Source organism: Bacillus rossius, chromosome 16 (genome assembly GCF_032445375.1).
Source record: "Bacillus rossius redtenbacheri isolate Brsri chromosome 16, Brsri_v3, whole genome shotgun sequence".
Lineage (NCBI taxonomy): Eukaryota > Metazoa > Arthropoda > Insecta > Phasmatodea > Bacillidae > Bacillus > Bacillus rossius.
This window is the reverse complement of record NC_086343.1, coordinates 2,433,117-2,453,650: the sequence shown is the minus strand read 5'-3', so window position 1 is coordinate 2,453,650 and position 20,534 is coordinate 2,433,117. Positions and strand designations below refer to the sequence as shown.

General features: G+C 50.9%; 1 protein-coding gene across 3 annotated transcripts; it reads left to right on the top strand.

The window, feature by feature from the left end:
• Positions 1-2,633: 2,633 nt before the first annotated feature.
• Positions 2,634-20,483, top strand: LOC134540159 (uncharacterized). Of its 3 annotated transcripts, none has more exons than XM_063382703.1 (4): positions 2,634-2,706; positions 4,417-4,574; positions 6,671-6,846; positions 17,615-20,483. In XM_063382703.1, the coding sequence occupies exons 2-4, from the start codon at positions 4,478-4,480 to the stop codon at positions 17,729-17,731; spliced, it is 390 nt and encodes a 129-aa protein (XP_063238773.1). In that variant the 5' UTR covers positions 2,634-2,706; positions 4,417-4,477; the 3' UTR covers positions 17,732-20,483. The 3 variants fall into 3 exon arrangements, with proteins under 3 accessions (XP_063238773.1, XP_063238772.1, XP_063238774.1); XM_063382702.1 differs by lacking the exon at positions 2,634-2,706 and adding an exon at positions 2,713-2,814; XM_063382704.1 differs by lacking the exon at positions 2,634-2,706 and adding an exon at positions 2,835-3,112.
• The last annotated feature ends 51 nt before the right edge of the window (positions 20,484-20,534 follow it).

Sequence of the window (20,534 nt, the reverse complement as noted above, 5' to 3'; positions counted from 1 at the left end):
ATTGGCTACTGACTCGTGACACCTGTCAACTGGGACGCTTGTGATTCGATACTCTTTTGGTTGAAGGTTCTTCATTGGCTCAAAGTCCTTCAGATAAACTGTGAGTCAATCACAGAAGCAATATAAAGATACAGTTGTTTGGATTATAACATATCATGAAATGAACCCGCGAATTTTTCCGGTCTCTAGTTATTGATGATTATGAATATTGCGACGGTGCTGTACTTCTCATGGCTTATTCTTTGGACTGACGCCACATTCTGTCGTATCGGAGGCGCGGCTTGTGTTAGAATCAGTTGACCCGACACACGGGTGTTCCAAGCAAACCACGGGCGCTTGTTTGTCTCGAAGCATCGGGGCCAACTCGTCGACAGATCTCTGAGCTGTTCGTTTCGGCCGGTGGTCAACTCGCCGACGCTGCGCTGACTGGAGGTCGTACTCAAACCTAATTAACCGTTATTAAACACTAACAACTTGCGCGGTGGTCGGCTCAGGAGTTTCGAACACGCGTGTTAATTATAGAGACGGGCGCCCGAGCCACCTTGATGACGGGGTCTCGCGCGGTCCGGCAGTGCAGCAGAGGCCTGCGTCTAATCTGGTGCACACATCACCGTCTATCTGCGGAACAAGTCAGCAAGACACCAAATCAACCGTCCACAATGTTTTAAAGTATTTATAATGTAGCTAACCTAACCTAATTGACCATTAGTTATCATGAGTTGTATATTTATTTACAATCACCAAAAAAAACCGAAGATGCACAATCGGGCATTTGGCTCTCTTGTCTATTGAAAGAAGCAGTAGCGGCCGGTGATGTTAAATTATGGGTGTTCACACACTCATACATACACACATTAAAGGAAAAAAATAATACCTCCTACCTAACTGCGTTCTTGAAGCCTGTTTTGGTGTCAGATTATCTGTGTTGGTGCGGCACCCCCCCCCCCCCCCCCCCCCCCCGTCACTGCTGTCCCAGCTCGACTCCAGGTTTGTTGAGGTTATTTATATTAAGAAATGTTTATGTATTGTTCCTAATAAATTGTTCTTGGGTTAATCTTATGAATTCTAACAACAAAATTCCGGTGAAACTGCGAAATTTTACGATGCAATAAAAATCCTTGAAGTTTTTTTTTTTTTTTTTTTTTTTTTTTAAGTACCTATGTACGGAATCATGAAAACTCAGTTGAAATCGAAAGGGTATTGACCAGCAGTTTTTCAACAAAAGTGTGTATTCTCGCAGGAAACCAGTCAAAGAGCACTGTAATAACGCGAAGAGCAGGCGGGTTTGAGCGGGCCAATCACACACAGCCTCGACGAGCGCCTCTGCACACAGCCGGCCGCGACAGATAAGCCCCCGAGCGGCGAGCAAACACGCAGTTGTGGCGCGTGTGCCATAACGGTGCCGTAGTTACAGCACCCTACTTTCACAATAGATTTTTTGTTTCGAAAGTTATTATGTATATGTATGTATATATGTGTGTGTGTGTGTATTGAAACTTCCTAATATTTATATATATATATATATATATTTAATGTACCTAACATATATATGTATATATATATATGTTAGGTACATTAAATTGGTTAATACTATCAAAGAATAAAGTAAAAAAGGGTTTACAAGTCTTCAAAGTATACTTTAATTTTGAATCGAACATAAAATACAAAACTCTTTTCAAAATGGTAACATTTCTTTTCTTTGACGTAGCCGCGCGTATTTACACACTTCACATCCAATCAGAATAGCCCTCATGAAGCCACTTCCGGGGACAAATGCAAGTGGGTGCTGAATAGCGAACTATAATAATAATAATATATTTTTTTTATTTCCCATTTTTTTTACACTTTATTTACAATATTCACTTAACTGACCAGGAAATTTAGCACTCACGAAAGCAAGCTTGTATGTGAGTGCATCTAGTCACTTCAAATTACATGCAGAGTTTTGACGATTATAAACATTTGTAAATGTATAATAACTGAGATATAAATATATAAAATATAACCTAATAAACTTTACATTAGTTATATAAAGATGAAAGTTAAAAAGAGCAATTTATTAAAATTCAAAATTATGTATAAACAAAAAACGTATAAATTATAACATTGTTACATGAATAAATGAAAATATACTTAAATAAAAATTAGTATTTAAGTAAAGTACAGGTACAAAGTTATAACAATATATATATAACTTACTTAAGTACTAAAGCCATCAGTTAAAATATGTAGCCAAATATTAACATATTATTTCATTTGAAAATAATTTTTAGTTTTTAGTTTTGCAGGAAGATTAACAACAATTTTTGGAAGCAAAAATTCTAAAGATCTCCGAGATATTGTTTTATGAAATTGAGGGATTTGTACATTTATATTCCGTCTATGCCGTGTAGGATAGTTATGATCTATACAATTTAGCTGATTATCCCTTTGATACATATTAAGTATTGCAGCTCTGATAAACAATATTTTAATATCAAATACATTTAATAGTTTAAAAAGTCCCTCCGATGGGTACATGCGGTTTTTTTGAAAATAACTCGTAAAATAAGTTTTTGAATTGTTACAAGTGGCTTAATTGAGCCTTGTCGGAAGTGTACCATTAAACCGGGGAGCTGTGCCGTAGTCCGCGCCGCGATAAGACGCCGGCCAGCGGCGCTGCAGTCGCGCCTCGCCGCAGCGGAGACGCCATCTCGCGCCGGACGGGTGAGTGTAGTCTGTCCTGGCCTGCCGGCAGTGTTCTCCTGCTAGGAGCCCGAGGATGCCGTGGTGGAAGTCTCAGTCGGCTGTGAACCCCTCGGGCCGTGGCGCGAGGTACTCCTGCGTCTGACAGAGACACTGGCGGCGAGGTCTGGCCGAAGCGAACAGCCACCAAGAACTGGCAGCTGCTGCGGGATGTGTCCGGGCTGGTGTCGGCTGCGCACTTGGCAGTGCAGAGCTGACTCAGCTCCGGTGCCAGCCTGGACGGCTAGGAGGGGCTGGTGGTCCCACGGCCAGACCCGAGTCTCTGTGGGTTGTCTGACGTGTGCCAGAGATGCGGCGGACCTGGTTATAAGCACCCTGTCACCCTGTGATACTCTTGGAACAGGGTATTTCTCGGGTCAACCAACAGGTTAGCCTGATGGTTAATGGAGAGAAGGGAGCCGTGATGGGTTGCCTCAGCCTCTCACTGCAGCTCCTCCAGAAACACTTCCAGGTTGCGTTGAAATGGCGTGTCCATTTCCAGGGAGCCCGTGGCGAGTCCAGGGAGACAGTACTCCGTCTGTCTCGGCAGTTAAACAACAAGGTTCAGGCGGTAGCTGCTGCGACAGCTTCGGTTACGCTCCTGACACATAACAGTGCATCCCAAATATTAAAAACATTATTTTTTTTATTACTGCTGTGTTATTTTTAAGTCAAGATGACATTATAATAAAAATTTATTCGCCGCATAGTGTTGTCAGTTGAAAATTTCGTGAGATTGACTACTTTTCAGGTTGCATTTTGTTGAATTGATGACAGGAATGACTTTCAGAAGTCGATTCCAGAATGTTCAGATTATCTGGAAGATTATCTGATATTGTTGAGACGCGTGTTTTTTTTTTTTTTTTCAAGCGAAAACATTGTGTCAAGGTATTATTTATCAAAACACTATAGCTGCTTCTTCGGTTGTGGAGAATCATTGGACACGTAGTAGCACAGTAACAACATTCTCATTGGGCCAGTCCAGTGAGTGAAACTCCTTTCACCGACCACAGCCAATAATGTAGCAAATCACGCAAAAATATTAACAAAGTGTGCAGTAACGTGTTCAGAATATTGTGTGTGTTTGTGTGTGGGAGGAGGGGGGGGGGGGGATAGAACCACTTTGACCGCTATTTGCTTTAAAATTCTGTCCTTTTAATGATGGGAACGATAGATTTTTATAGGTTTTTAGAATTTCGGGGAAGTATAAACTATCCCCCCTCTCCTTCCCCTCTCGTGCGCCCCGAGCGTGAATGTAAGTCTAACAATCAGTCAAAATTATCTGCGAAATACAAATGTCTTTACTAACGTGGCCTACCTAAGATTTGAAATTTAAATCAGTGGACAGACATAGCTGTGGATAAGGCCACGTATTTTTCGCAAAAAAAAACATTCCCAGACCAATAGAGTGTTAAAACTTTTTTTTTTTTTTTAGCGTTATTTGTGTTTTCTGATTGGCTGGATTTATTTCAGGTGCTGACAGTAGACTTGACCCTAAAATAAACCTAACAAAACACGAAACACAGACAATGCTACGGAGTTTCAATACTCTGCTGGTCTGGAAATCTTTTCGCGAAAAATAAATGGTCCTATATACTATCTAAAAATGGATACAGAAATGCAAGTTATATTTACGACAGTAATACAGCTCAAAAGCAGTTTTCTGTTACTGTTATGCACGTTGGTTCGCAGACTCTCCCCCCGACTGCCCTGGGAGACTGCCCCGAGGACAGATCAGCCGGACTGGTGGCTCATGAGCGGGCCGGAGGGGCAGGTGGAGTTCCGGCGAGTGCGGCGTGGGGCGAGCCGGGAGGCCCGTGCCAGGAGCCTGGGCGCCCGCCCTCCCTCAGGTAGAGCCTCCTTCCTCTAGGTTGTGCCTATTTCCTCTAGGTAGAGCCTCCTTCCTTTTTGTTTGAGCTTCCTCCCTCCAGTAGAGCCTCCTTCCTTTAGGTTGAGACTTATTCCTCTAGGTAGAGCCTCCTTCCTTTTTGTTTGCGCTTCCTCCCTCCAGTAGAGCCTCCTTCCTTTAGGTTGAGACTTCTTATTTTAGGTTGAGACTCATTCCTCTAGGTAGAGCCTCTTTCCTTTAGGTTGAGACTTCTTATTTTAGGTTAAGCCTCCTACCTCTAGTAGAGCCTCCTTCCTTTAGGTTGAGACTCCTTATTTTAGGTAGAGTCTTAACTCCCTCGGGTAGAACCTCCTTCCTCTGGTAGAGCCTCCTTCTTCTAGATAGAGTCTTAACTCCCTTGGGTAGAATTTCCTTTCTTAAGAAAGAACCTCTTTCCCTCATGTAAAACGTTTCCTCTGGTGGAGCCTCTTTTCCTCAGGTTGATAATATATCGTTACTTTGTGCATTAGTTGCATGCATTAACTCGCTGAGTTTGAATACTGATAGTATTATTTACCTGTGAAATAAAACCAATGAAAAAAAAAACTTTAAACCAGACACTCATCAATTCTTACCTTCACAAAACAGCGCAAAATGGAATAGCAAACGCGCCGGTAACATTCAACACTAAATATCAGCAACGTCTATCTCCTTTTCGTTTACCAGTACTGACGCCGAGAACAAGAATGACCTGATGCGGCCACTGAACCGATTCAGACCATTTTACCCTGCATGTTTCTAAGTTATGTCAGTTATAAGTTGCGCGTTTCTCAGTTATTACAGCTCTTAAATTGTGCGTTTCTGAGTTATTTAGTTCTAAGTTGTGTGTTTCTTTGCTATGATAGCTCTAAGTTGTGAGTCTCTAAGTTGCTTCGTTGGAAGTTGTGTTAGTTGAGCATTTCTAAGTTGCGTGTGTATCCCAAGTCACCTCCTGAGCACGTGGGCACAGCGGGCCCAGCCTGTGATAACGCAGCTAAGATGAGGCTAGGCAGATAGCCACAGGCCAGATTAGATAAGGCGAGCTGCATCAGCGGGTCTATTGACTGGCAGAGGGGGGGGGGGAGGCTATTGTTGCTGATAAGCCTCGAACACAGGAACAACATTTTCTGAACTTTTACAAAATATTGCGCTGAAAACATTTGTAAAACTACAACGAAGATACTGTAGTAACTGTGTAGAACACATTACAGATACCACGAAATTACTTTCTTCGAGATAATCCTGAGTACATCTTACGAAAATTGATGTATAATTTTATGTTTTATGTGGTGTTTCATTAAAAAAAATTTTTTTTTTAAACCATGGAAAAATATTATCGAATATTCAACAGTCTGACTTTATTTTGTTGCACCATGCTTATTAGAATACTGGAAAGCTGTTCAGGGAAAAGTTTACAAATAATTTTAACTATTGGAGGTATTGGGAAAACATAAAGCATAAATGCTCAGGTAAGAATCCAAAACTGGTATTACTGCAAACACTAATTTTACTGATACAGTTGTTTTCATGTAAATACACAATTTTTTAAATATCTGTAGTTTTACATGAATATTTCTGTTTCTATAAAGTATAATTTACAGTGTAGTAGATAGAATTTCATTTGGTGGTGGTTGGGGGGGGGGGGTGGCAAATAGAACCACTGTGCCTGCTGGAGTTGCTTGGCTTCTGGCAGGGGCGTAGCCAGGGGGAGGGGGGGTTCAGGGGTTCAAACCCCCCCCCCTTAGCACCAAATCTTTAGTTAGTTTCTTATTCATCACTCAAACAAATATCATATTAAAATTAATAAGATTTTTACCATTACAATATTTAAATTTAAGTACCGAAAACTTCTAAAATAGCACTATTTTACACCTTAAAATCCAAATTTTTCCCGGGGGAGGGAACCCCCGGACCCCCCCGCTTTAATACGGGGGGGGAGGGGGGGGGTGCTTCTTAACACCCCCCCACACACAAATCCTGGCTACGCCACTGGCTTCCGGGTTGTGGCCGCACCTACTCCCTGGTGACGGCGGCTGCAGCCCGGGAGCCAGGCAACGAGGCCCGCCGCTGTGCCGACAGGCGGGCGGGAGCCGGACCTGCTGCTCAGCCCCAGGAGGCTGTCCCAGGAGGACGTGCGCGCCGTGGCGCCCCTGCTGGGAGCCTCGTGGCGCGCGCTGGGGCTGCGCCTCAATTTCGACCCTCGCACGCTGGACCAGATACAGCTGTCCGCCGGGTCGTCGCCCGACGCGAGCCTCGTGAGTGCTGCCCGCAGCGACCTTGCCCGGGCACCGGCAGTCCGGCATGCTGTGATGAGATGCAGTAGTGTTCATTACCAGATCGTTGTAGTATCCGCCATCTTGTCGGCCCTCTTGGCTGCCATATTGAAAATCTGTAATTATTAACCTAAAAATTGGAGGAAAATTCCAAATATCAAAAAAATATATATCCTATTAATATAATGATTGATTAGCTCTATTCGTGTCCTTGGTTCGATGCCTGACAGTCAGGGGCGAAGCCAGGGGGGGGGGGTTAGGGGTTCAAAATCCCCCCCCCCCCAGCACCAAATCTTTAATTAATTTTGCCGCCGCCCGTCTCTCTGTGGGAGCTGAGGGGGAATATCTAGCGGGTTGCAGTGACGTGTATGTGGATTGAATGTCCGGTGGGCGCCAGGCTAGCCTGAACTAGACCATGAGATGAATCGTGGGTTCTTTCTGCCCCAGCGTGGTCCGCTAGATAAGTCGGCTTACGATGACGACGAACTTACTGTGTTGGTGCTGGATACGCCCTAAGCAATATAGGGGGTTGCATGCCTGGCTGATGGGATTACAAGAACACTGAAATTACACACGGGGACGTTTCTGAGTAACTTTATTAGTCGTTACTCACGAATGACAAGTTACGTTGGTACACGGTACAAGTTCCGGGTTACCCAATGAAAACACTAATTAATTATTACGCTACGATCTAACTCCGCGGCAGTCTTGCGGGTTAAAAGTTCACTGGAGGCGGCCAGTGCCGTATGTTACCATGGGGGGTCGCGTGATGGCGTTACGAAGCTTGGCGTTACAAATTATTCGCTCGTGATACCGGCAGGCATTTGCACGACATGTTAATTAAAAAGTTCACTGGAGACGGCCAGTACCGCAAGTGGAGCCAGTGGCGCAGTTGCACTCGATGCTCTTTAAGCCGGTCGGGATAGTCCCGGATCCGCGGAAAAAGGGCTCGGGGACACGTGGGCAGCTAATAAAAGGAAGTTTTGGGGTAATTACTCACATGGCAGAATGAGTGATCGTTGAATTCAAAGATGATGGCCGCTCACGGAACGTTAGTTGCGCCCCGGGCCTGAGCTTGGAGAAGACTGCCGGAAGATGGCCGCCGCGCGGGGTAGCTTCCGGGCTACCCCCACCACCCCGCGCCGCGCGCCAAGACACTTATATCACCTTACAACTATAAGTTTAAGTAAAAAAATCGTTCCAGGTACTTAATTACAAATTAGTATCTGGAAACTAATTGCTGAGGGCTTGATATATGACAAACTAGCAAGTAACTGTTTGAAAATATAAGTCAGTGGACGACTGTTGTTTACACGTAATTACACTGATGCGCATTGATTAACTAAGTAATTAAAGTGTTGGTGGTGATTGAAATTAACGGGACTGATCATTGTACTTATATTATGTTTATAAGTTATGCATCGAATTAGGTCCCGTGGCGGAGCTCTCACTTGACTCGTCCGGGGTTTGGAGAGGATGCGCTCCGAAAGGGCAACCTGCCACTGATCGGGTGAAACCGGCTTAAGGGTAGCGTCGGTACGACGTCAAACGCCCCCCCCTAGAGAAGCCCGGTTTTGCCGATTAGTCTCCGACGTCACTTGGTATCTTCAGCCAAATACAGCACTTGAACGTGTGCTGCATAGATATGGCGGCGCATGGGGACGCCGCCCCAATCCCTGCGATGTCAGCTGGGCCGGGAGGCGGCGTCGCGATGAACGAAGCGTTGGCGCACGGGGACGCTGCCTCAGTCCCTGCGAAGGCAGCGGGGCCGGGAGGCAACATCGCGGCGCATGGGGACGCCGCCCCAATCCCTGCGATGTCAGCTGGGCCGGGAGGCGGCGTCGCGATGAACGAAGCGGTGGCGCACGGGGACGCTGCCTCAGTCCCTGCGAAGGCAGCGGGGCCGGGAGGCAGCATCGCGGCGCATGGGGACGCCGCCCCAATCCCTGCGATGTCAGCTGGGCCGGGAGGCGGCGTCGCGATGAACGAAGCGTTGGCGCACGGGGACGCTGCCTCAGTCCCTGCGAAGGCAGCGGGGCCGGGAGGCAGCATCGCGGCGCATGGGGACGCCGCCCCAATCCCTGCGATGTCAGCTGGGCCGGGAGGCGGCGTCGCGATGAACGAAGCGGTGGCGCACGGGGACGCTGCCTCAGTCCCTGCGAAGGCAGCGGGGCCGGGAGGCAGCATCGCGGCGCATGGGGACGCCGCCCCAATCCCTGCGATGTCAGCTGGGCCGGGAGGCGGCGTCGCGATGAACGAAGCGTTGGCGCACGGGGACGCTGCCTCAGTCCCTGCGAAGGCAGCGGGGCCGGGAGGCAGCATCGCGGCGCATGGGGACGCCGCCCCAATCCCTGCGATGTCAGCTGGGCCGGGAGGCGGCGTCGCGATGAACGAAGCGGTGGCGCACGGGGACGCTGCCTCAGTCCCTGCGAAGGCAGCGGGGCCGGGAGGCAGCATCGCGGCGCATGGGGACGCCGCCCCAATCCCTGCGATGTCAGCTGGGCCGGGAGGCGGCGTCGCGATGAACGAAGCGGTGGCGCACGGGGACGCTGCCTCAGTCCCTGCGAAGGCAGCGGGGCCGGGAGGCAGCATCGCGGCGCATGGGGACGCCGCCCCAATCCCTGCGATGTCAGCTGGGCCGGGAGGCGGCGTCGCGACGCACGGCTCGCTGTCGTCTAGCACATAGTCCTGGAGCCACGTCGGCGGGTGGCGCTCCCGTCGTGGCCTTCCCGTAGCAATGCTTAGTGGCTCGTCTGGTTCCGTGATGACGGGGTTCGCGTCGGACATGTTCCCGTCAAGGTCCCTGAGCTCCGACGGCGTCGCCTCCGTAATTCGACACTGGCCTGACCAATCCCGGTCCGTTCCCCCTTGTAGGGCCACGTCGTGGGCGATGGAGCTCTCCCGGTTTGGGGAGTGTTCACGTCCGGCGGGTTCGCTGCGGGGCGACGCGACAGTGGCTGCCGGGTCGGGCGGCGGCGTTGCGGCGCCTGGCTCGCCGTCGTCGAGCACATAGTCCTGGAGCCACGTCGGAGGGTGGCGCTCCCGTCGTGGCCTATTCGTGCTCCGGCTGGAATCCCCGTCGGGGCCCATGAAGACCGTGGCCGGGTCGGATGGGGGGGTCCCGGGCGTTGGCGTCCCGGGGCCGGACGTGCCGAGCCGATTGTCCGTGCTGGTTCCCGGGCCGTCGCTTGGGCGTGTCACGCGGACTTCGCCTGTGGGACTCGTCATATTCCCGTCGGGGGCGCGGTCGGGGACACAGCCCCGACGCCGAGCAGGGCGGCGTCGTCTTCGGCGGGGGCGGTCTACTCTCTCGCCAGGCGACCCCTCGCCCCTCTGAGACGCGGGCCCAGCTCCGTGGCCTTCTTCGCCTGCCGTCGTGGGGGCGAAGCAGAGCCTCTTGGGGCGCGTGGTGCCCCGTTGAGCCCCTTGAGGGGTAACGGCCTGGTCCGGGGTTCCATTTGGGTTGGGGTGGGGCTCGTCCGCGGGGCCCATCCCATGCGGCGTCGGGCTCATGGTGGCCGGAGTTGTTTCATCGTCGTCTCGGGGTTCCACTGGGCCGTCGTCATCCGCTCCATCGGGCGGCGGGGCACCCGGTACGGCCGCTAGCCGGAGGTCGTCTCGATGAATTTTCCGGACATGGCGACCACCCAGGTTGATCCGGTACGAGGTCGCTCCCACGCGGCGTTGGACAACGTAGGGCCCCCGCCAACGGGGTGCGAGTCCGGCGCAGTAATTCCGCGGGGCGGTGGACAGCGGGTGGACCCGCACGAACACCAGGTCTCCCGTCCGTAGAGGGGGTGGTGCCCTGGTGGTCTGGGGGGTGATATGTTGGGTATACTGTTCCTGCTGTTGCCGGGCGGCATCATGTTCAGCTGTGCGCCGTTGGTCGCGTTCTCCCCCTCGCTCCTCGGGGTGGGGGACGCCGTGGGTGGCCCACTCGCCGGGCAGAGGGAGGTTGTGGCCCTGTACCATCTCCGCAGGTGTCATGCCGGTGGCGGCGTTCACGCGCCTCCGGACGCAGAAGAGCGCGTCGGCGACGTGGCTGTCCCACTGAGCATGATCGTCCCCGAGGCGGAGTCGTAGCTGGATCTTGAGCTCTTGGTTCCGGCGCTCAGTGGGGTTCGCCCTTGGATGGTAGGAGGGCGTCGTGTGGTGGTCGATGTGGGCCTCACGACACCAGTCCCTCCAACGTGCACCCAGGAACTGGCTGCCGTTGTCCGTCAGTGCGGATTGGGGGTAGCCCCAACGAGGAAGGAACTCGCGGGTCAGTAGGCCGATGATGGTTGCCGCCCGGGAGTTGCCGCAGGGGTAGGCCTCGGTCCACCTGGTGAACATGTCCGTGATGACGATCAGGAACCGTTTGCCACGTGGTGAGCGCGGGTAGGGCCCCATCACGTCGAGGGCGATGGTCTGGAATGGCGTCGACGGTAGGCGGGGTTGTTGTTGTTGCACCCCGTCCCCACGCCGAGCCTTGCGCTGCTGGCAGACCTCGCACCCCTTGATGTATTCACGGACGTCCCGAGCTACCCCGGGCCAGTGGTAGTACTGCCCGATGGCCCGGTGGGTCTGATCTGCCCCCGGATGTCCCGCGAGGTCGTGGTCATGGTGAAACAGCAACACGGCCTCGCGGGCCTCCGGTGGCACGTAGGTCCTCCATGTTCCCGTCGGGTCGGGAGACCTATTCATTATCCTGTCCCCTTGGAGGAGCCAGGTCGTCTGCCCCACTCTCTCGGCCGATTGCCGACGGCGGTGGGCATCAGGAGATCGCTGTTGGGCCTCTAAGACGCGGCGGTCTACGTCGGCGGCCGTGTTCGGAGGCGCGTCGTCCGTGGCCTCGCCTACGATGTTCTGAGCGTAGGCGGGTTGTTGGGCGCCTCGTGCCGTGGCGTAGTCTGGGGGCAGGACGTCTTCCCAGTCGTGGTCATCCACCACCCCTTCGCTGGTGTCGGGTTCACGGGAGAGCAGGTCGGGGAGCTGGTTCTCGACGCCGGGCACGTGCTCAACGACGAAGTCGAAGGACTGTAGGAGCAGTGCCCAGCGGATCAGTTTCCCCTTCCGCCCCTGCATGGTATGCAGCCAGGTGAGGCAGCGGTTGTCCGTGCGGAGCGTAAACGGACGGCCCTCCAGGTGTGGGCGGTACTTCTTAATCGCCCACACGACGGCGAGACATTCCTGTTCGTTGCTGTGGTAGCGTGTTTCGGCTGCCCCAAACTTAGCGCTAGCATAGTCCACTATTTGCCGCTCCCCTTGGTCGTCGACCTGGAACAGTACAGCGCCGGTTCCGAGGGCGCTGGCGTCGGTCTGTAGGACCAAGGGCCGGTCAGGGTCTATGCGCGCTAGTGTGTGGCATCGGGTGAACTCCTGTTTTATCTCGTCGAAGGCCAGTTGGGCGGGCGGGGTCCATCGATAACGAGTCTGGGGCGACAACAAGTCTGTAAGCGGCGCGATCCGTTGCGAAAAATTAGGTATATAGTTTCGCAGCCAGTTGATAAGACCGACGAATTGCTGTAGCCGTTTGCGCGTGCGTGGCACTTCCGCTTCAGCTATCTGCCGGAGATGACCCGGTTGTGGCCTGTTGCCGTCCTCGCTAACTATGTGTCCCAGAAAATCGACTTCGGTCGCCCCAATGTGGCACTTTGCGGGATTAGCGGTCAAGTGATTGGTGGCCAGTCTCTCCATCACCAGCGCCAGATGTCGACAGTGGTCCTCCCACGACTCCGAGAACACGATGACGTCATCTAAGTATGCCAGGGCGAACTCCCCGATGTAGCCCTCCAGGACCCTGGTCATCATGGTCTGGAAGGTGGCTGGGGCGCACTTCAGTCCGAAGGGCATGGCTCGGAACTGGAATCGGCGTCCGTCGGGTACCGTGAACGCCGTTTTTTCCCGGTCCTCGCGCCGTATCGGCACCTGCCAGTAACCGGACTTTAAGTCTAGCGTGCTGAATACACACGCTTTCCCCAGTCCGGCCACGGCGGCCTCGACGCTGATTTGAGGGGGCGGGGCACTAACAGTGACGGCGTTCAGGGGGCGGAAGTCGACGCAGAACCGGTTCGTACCGTCCTTCTTGGAGGCCAGAACGACACAGGAGTTGTAGGCACTGTGTGATGGCTCGATAACGCCGCTCAGTAGCATCTCAGTGACTTGTTCTCGGATGGCTCGCTGTTCGTGGAAACCATAACCTCGTGGTGGGTCGTACACTGGTTGATCAGAGGTGGTCGGGATACGGTGTTCTGCCACCGTGGTGCGTCTCAACGGGCCTGTTGTCATGAAGACGCCCGGTCGTCCCGACAGCACTCGGTTTATGTCGGCCTGGTGTTGTGGAGGGACATTATGACGGATGTCGGCTAACGTCGTGATGGTGCCTTCCGGCACGGGCGTCTGTCCCATAGCGTAAGCCACGTAGCGTTCCGTCCGGCCCAGGTTGAGTCGGGCATGACGTAGCTCAAGCACGGCGTCCTGGTCAATTAACCACGGCATGCCCAGCACGACCTCCTCGTTCAGATCCTGCACTACAATGGCCTTTACCCTGGTGTCGAGCTCCCGTAGGCTTACCTTGATATCCGCGCGGCCGATCATCCGTCCGGTGTGGGCGGTGGTGGCCAGGCGTAGTTCGCCCTGCTCCGGGTGCATTGTGCCAGGCGGCACCAGGTTGGGGCGCACGAAGACCGCACTTGCTCCGGTGTCGATCAGTGCGGTGGCTGGGTGTCCGTTGACCTCCACGAGCACACGCATAAGACCGGCGGGCAGGCTGTGCAGTTGCCCCAGGGTCGGTAGGGGTTGATGGGCGCTCGGCGGGACAGCTGGTGCCACGGCCGGGGGACTCAGTAATGGTCCCCCCGGGGCCCGTTTCCCGACATGGTGGGGGCGAACGGGGGTGTCTGTCGCTGCGGGGGCGGGTCCGGTCGTGCTGTGGGTGGCGGTGGGCCGGGTGAGTCGTTCCTCCGGGGGCAGTCGTTGTGCCAATGGAACGTGCCGCGCGGGCAACCTAACCTGCACTGGGGGGCCCGGGCTTCGGTTACCCTAACGTCTGGCGCTCGTCCGGCTGTCCCGCGTGACTGCTCCTCGTGCCCGCGAACATCTTGCGTCGCCTGAGGCGGTGGGGGTAGTATCGAAGGTCGTCGCGGGGTCGTGGACGCCTGATGACGCTGGTTCCCGGCGCCGAGGTTGTTTTCCGTGGCCTGTGCTTGTCGAGCATAGTCCACGACGGACGTGGTTTGGTATAGCCGCATGAATGGCTGTAGGTCGTCCCTAAGCAGTTTGGTCACGACTGGCAGTGCTTGGGCGGGATCCTGGTTAGGCGAAATTCGCCGAAACAGCCTGATCTTATTGGCTACGAATGCCTCCGCATCTTCACCCTCTCGCTGTCTAACCCCATAAAACTGCGCCGAGCAGTCTATGAGTGGGCATCCGGTATCGAACCGGTGCGTAAAGCTGTCGGCGAATTCGGACCACGGCATTCCGAAGCGCCCCCACCTGGTCCACCAAGTCCGCGCCGCGCCGCGTAGCTGCCCGCTGGCCCTCTCCGCCCATTCGGCAGGGTGTGTGCCATTATGCGTTAGCCGCGATGTGCATTGTTCGAGAAACATGCTTGGGTCCTCGTGTGGGGCCCCTCCGAATTCGGGTAGCGACATCGCCTGGCCAGTGCTCGGTCGTGCGAGTGTGGTCACCGTGGCCCAGTCAGGTATGTACCGCGTGGTGTCTTGTAACTGGGGCACGTGTTCGGCGTGATTTGCCGCTGGGCAAACAGCCGTCGCTCCGGGCGCGGTGAGTCCGTTGTTAACTTGTGTCGTGGGTTCCGTTTTCCCCTTTCCACTTAGGAATTGTACCCAGGCGGGTTCCGGTCCGGTTAATAAATCCATATTAGCCGGTAATCCGCCGCCCTGGTATGACATGATGTCTAGTGTTAACACGTAACTTTCGTCTCGTATGCGTGGCCGTGTGATGACACGCACTGTACGTGCCTGTTTTGTTGCGTGTCCGCGTGCGCGCTACGCCGGGTCGCGAGCTAGGTGCCCGGACTGTCGCATATAACAGAGGCCGATAATGGTGGCAGCTGGAGCTGCGCGCGCCGATCCAAATCGTCGGTGGAAGGGGCTGCCGCGCCGGCTGTGTGAAGCGAAGAGCGAGAACGAACGGTGGGCAGGAGGAATGCCCGGAACACCGCACAAAGCAGAGAGCGAAACGGTCGCCGCGGAGTGGGGGTAGTGTGACGTCGCCCGCCCGCGTCGCACGTCCTGCTGGAATGTTGAATCTTGAGGGGGTGGGGGGTGGAAAAACCTTTGTCTGCCTTCCACGTCACGCCCGCGACTATTCGCCCTTCGCTTTCTAAAAATGGTCGTTCTCCGTCGTAATTTCCTACTTTTCCTGCGAATTTTTCGAATTTTTCTGATTTCGTTTTTCTTGTCACGCACCACGCAGGGGCGCCATTTGCCGCCGCCCGTCTCTCTGTGGGAGCTGAGGGGGAATATCTAGCGGGTTGCAGTGACGTGTATGTGGATTGAATGTCCGGTGGGCGCCAGGCTAGCCTGAACTAGACCATGAGATGAATCGTGGGTTCTTTCTGCCCCAGCGTGGTCCGCTAGATAAGTCGGCTTACGATGACGACGAACTTACTGTGTTGGTGCTGGATACGCCCTAAGCAATATAGGGGGTTGCATGCCTGGCTGATGGGATTACAAGAACACTGAAATTACACACGGGGACGTTTCTGAGTAACTTTATTAGTCGTTACTCACGAATGACAAGTTACGTTGGTACACGGTACAAGTTCCGGGTTACCCAATGAAAACACTAATTAATTATTACGCTACGATCTAACTCCGCGGCAGTCTTGCGGGTTAAAAGTTCACTGGAGGCGGCCAGTGCCGTATGTTACCATGGGGGGTCGCGTGATGGCGTTACGAAGCTTGGCGTTACAAATTATTCGCTCGTGATACCGGCAGGCATTTGCACGACATGTTAATTAAAAAGTTCACTGGAGACGGCCAGTACCGCAAGTGGAGCCAGTGGCGCAGTTGCACTCGATGCTCTTTAAGCCGGTCGGGATAGTCCCGGATCCGCGGAAAAAGGGCTCGGGGACACGTGGGCAGCTAATAAAAGGAAGTTTTGGGGTAATTACTCACATGGCAGAATGAGTGATCGTTGAATTCAAAGATGATGGCCGCTCACGGAACGTTAGTTGCGCCCCGGGCCTGAGCTTGGAGAAGACTGCCGGAAGATGGCCGCCGCGCGGGGTAGCTTCCGGGCTACCCCCACCACCCCGCGCCGCGCGCCAAGACACTTATATCACCTTACAACTATAAGTTTAAGTAAAAAAATCGTTCCAGGTACTTAATTACAAATTAGTATCTGGAAACTAATTGCTGAGGGCTTGATATATGACAAACTAGCAAGTAACTGTTTGAAAATATAAGTCAGTGGACGACTGTTGTTTACACGTAATTACACTGATGCGCATTGATTAACTAAGTAATTAAAGTGTTGGTGGTGATTGAAATTAACGGGACTGATCATTGTACTTATATTATGTTTATAAGTTATGCATCGAATTAGGTCCCGTGGCGGAGCTCTCACTTGACTCGTCCGGGGTTTGGAGAGGATGCGCTCCGAAAGGGCAACCTGCCACTGATCGGGTGAAACCGGCTTAAGGGTAGCGTCGGTACGACGTCAATTTCTTATTCATCACTCAAACAAATTTCATATTAAAATTAATAAAAATTTTACCATTACAATATTTAAATTTAAGTACCGAAAACTGGGGGGCCATGCTTCTTAACACCCCCCATACACAAATCCTGGCTACGCCACTGCTGACAGTACAGAGTTAATTAAATTGACTAGTTATAAAATTAATTGTAAAACCGAGCCTTAACTATTTTAATTTTATTTGCTTTAATATGCTACATCTATGCCAAAGCTGCTTAATTAATTTGCAAAGACAACAATATATTTTTTTAGGGTGTCCAAGAGGCAAAGCAGCAGACCTAAAATATCGTTTGGCGGTTGATTTTGGGTTGGGAGCAGGTGAGGCGTCACTCAGCTTTGCCGTGAACTATTTGGCGATTCTCTGTCTCTGCCCTGAGGACAGTCACTCAACTGTACAATGGGGGATTAGACCAGGCCAATTTCAAAACACATAAAAATTGTATCGTTGGTCCGGGCCTATAATTTCACATGATGCTCTTTATCACGAAAGTAAGCTAGTGCAGAATATTTATGATGTAGCTTCATAACAAACACAGCATGTAATACAATACAATCTTTCGTTCCAATTCTTCCTTGGGAAATTAACTGCAAAGCTATCCATTATATAAAGTTTTTGCTGTCTTTGTTAGCGAGTTTTGTAAGTTTCCATTTTACTAAACTTCTATTTAAGACATAAATAGGCCTTCATATCATGTATGAACTACAGAAAAGTAAAATGTACACAAAAATATTAACAAAATAGGTATGATATATTGTGTGAAACTGCATGTTCAGGTATTTTTATTTCAAGAAAATTATTTAAATGTTGGAATTACATAGTGTTTCTCACATATATTCATGTTTATGGCGACTTAAGTTCGCCATTCGTCTTCCAAAATATTAAAAATACTCCATACCCCCAGGTCGAGTCCCCTTCCCCCTTATAAATTATCATATGGGTGCCCTTGCATCTTTATAATTGTTGACATCAGAGATGTTCTGAGGAGTTTTACCATCACGAAATGGAGAGAAGCGTTGTGAAGTGGGCGGCGGTGTGTTCCAGGAAGCGGTCTACATGCTGAGGCTGTGGTCGGAGCTGCCCACGGCGACCGTGGGCAGGCTGGCGACTGTGCTCTGGGAGACAGGCCTGCACGTGGTCGCCATGCAGCTGAGGCCCTGACACGTCTGTCCTCAGCCAGGCAGAGACCACTTGTGTCGCGGATCATGTTCTCCACACAGCCACAACAATGTTCTAGTTGACCTGTTTCCATGCTCTTGGTGTTGATTTGATGCTGCTGAAGTGACTGTGGGAAAGACATTCAAAAGAAAATTATCTATCAATACTTGAAAAATTTACTTGTAAAATATTTCAGAATCAACTCCAGTATAGGATTTAGAAGGAGGAGTTATGGTGGCACGATGCATCCCCCTTTTCCCCCACCCGCAGACACCCCCAGAAGGGTAAAATATGCAATGGATAATACGACTTCTGAAGAATAAACAGGTATTATAATAGGGTCAGACTATCGGTGCTCACCCAAAAGTTTATCCTGGGTCCGCTCCTGCTCAACTCTAAATAATTAAATATATATATATTAGCTTTATTATTCTCATAAATTTTCTATGTGGTATATCAAAAAATTACAAGTACCAGTATTTTCCAAAAGAACATAGTTTTATAAATATATAGAAGACAATACAAATGTAACAACATACAGGTATAGTTCTGCGCACACATGCTCAACACGGCATAACTCATAAATCTGTCCTTTTCTGCTTCCTGGGGCCCAAGATAGCATGCTTCATCTCTCTTCTATAAAGCAGAGATGTGCAGATTCGCGAGTACTGTATGTATGTATACATACAGTTATGAATCTATGCATATATGGAGGTATGTAGGCCTACTACTAGGTATAATTCCTTCTCCCACCCTAAATACAGTATTCCCAGTCACTGTTCACAGCAGCTGGGCAATAACTGGGAATGTTTTATTTTAATGCATCCTACAAATGCCGTCGTCCGGGGTCTCGGGCTCGAGTCCCGGTACGGCTCCTAGTGGGAATGACGGTTGTCGATGTAGTGTTTCCGGGTGGGCGCCAGACTAGCTCTGTTTCTCGTTGATAGGTGGGTCGTGGGGTCGGTTGCCCTGCGTGGCCCACTAAGACCGTCTGCGGTGTTGCGTGGGTTATGAGGAATTCCCTACTTGGCGGTGGTTGGGAGTCGTATGGTTAATTAATTAGGCGCTGAAGTAATGCAACAAATGACGTGCGTCGTTTATTCATGCGACTGTGGGTTTGGTGGAATACCGTTGATTACACACCACGTCGTACAGAGGGTGACGTCACACAATACAGAAGTTACACAATTACACAAAGTTAGTCTGAAAGTTACTTAATAAGACGTGGCACAAGTTTACAAAAAATGTTACGTGGAGGTGCGTTGCACAAGTTTATTGAATGTTACGTGGTGGCACGTTGCACAAGTTTACAAAAGAAAACATTCCAGATTCAAGGCGTCGCACAAAGTTACTAAATATTACGTATTAGCGTGGCACTAGGCGGTTCTGAGCCTGGTTACTCAAAAGAGGGGTGAGGGCGATTGGAGGCGGCCAATCCCGTATATCAATGTCTCGAGGCGGTGTTCGCGTCCACTGTAGTGGAGCGCGGACCACAGCTAAATTCGTCCAAGTTCCCTTACGGGGTGGTGTCAGCGCCGGAGCGACTGGTTTTAGTTAAAGTTCTGTTCTTCGGGAGACGGCCCGTGCTGTATGCTGAAACTACCCCGCAGACCAAGTGTGGTGCAGGGGGTTTTAAAAGTTAAGCGGCCGGATTAAGTCCTGGACCGAAAATTGGACCGGGTACGCACGGAGAGATTAGTAAAAAGAGGTTTCGAGGAAGTGACTATAATTACCAGAAGTGAGTTCAATGCAGACAATGGATGATGTTTCTCCGTGGGACGTGCGTCCGCCCCGGTCCACGAGTCGCGCTGTACTGGCGTGATGTCATGGCGCCTGGCCGAGGCTCGGTGGCCCTCGCGCCAGGGTTGACCTCATTACATTAGTTTCTAATGTGACACGTTAATAAGTGATTTTAAGGGTGCTAAATTCCTACATTAATTATTACGGCTAAATTAACATCACTCGTCCCTTCTACAAATTGGAGTTAGTATGTTTACGTATTATGTCCTTTAAATTATACGTCACACCAGCGATGTTCGTCTCTTGCCGGACTGCTCTGGTGGGGGCAATAACGCAACACAAGGGTTTAATAATTATGTCACATGGGTTAATTGACTAATTTAGGCAGAAGGCCGCCAGGGGGACACTCACACACGTATCGACGTATTTACACACGTGAGTGCCCTGGCACTCCTACGTCGCACTTTCGTTAATCAACTTTTAATTTATACATAATATTGTTTAATATTCTGTGTTTGTTTTTGCAACGTGGTCAGCTGTAATGTCGGTCTGTTTATTAGGGGGCCAGGTTCTACCTTGGTTGCCGGTGGCTCGCCTGACTCGGGTGGGCCATGGCTAGGGGCGCGTTCCGTTAGCGGGGTTGAATACTGGCGGTTGCAGGTCGGGCTTTAGGGTGGTCTTCGGTCGGACGACGTCACAAGTATGAACTAATGTTGTGAATAAGTAACATGCACTGTGATATTATGAAATAATTTTGGGTGATACAACGAGACTAATGAAGAGTGTACTGAGTGAAGTATTATAGTACTCTGATGATCAATAAAGAATGTGTTATAAATAAAAAGATTACTAACGAAAGTATTATGTTTATAATGAACTAATTTAGATGTTTATTTTTTTTGTAGCAATAGTGTTTCTGTAACAGGTTTTATTTAAATGTTTTATGTAAAATATAATATAATAAGTAGGTAATTTACAATCTGAGGTATTTATTTCAAATATATTATGCCAAGAATGGTAATATTTTCAGTCAAGAGAACAAACCTACCACCAAATATGTGTGGAA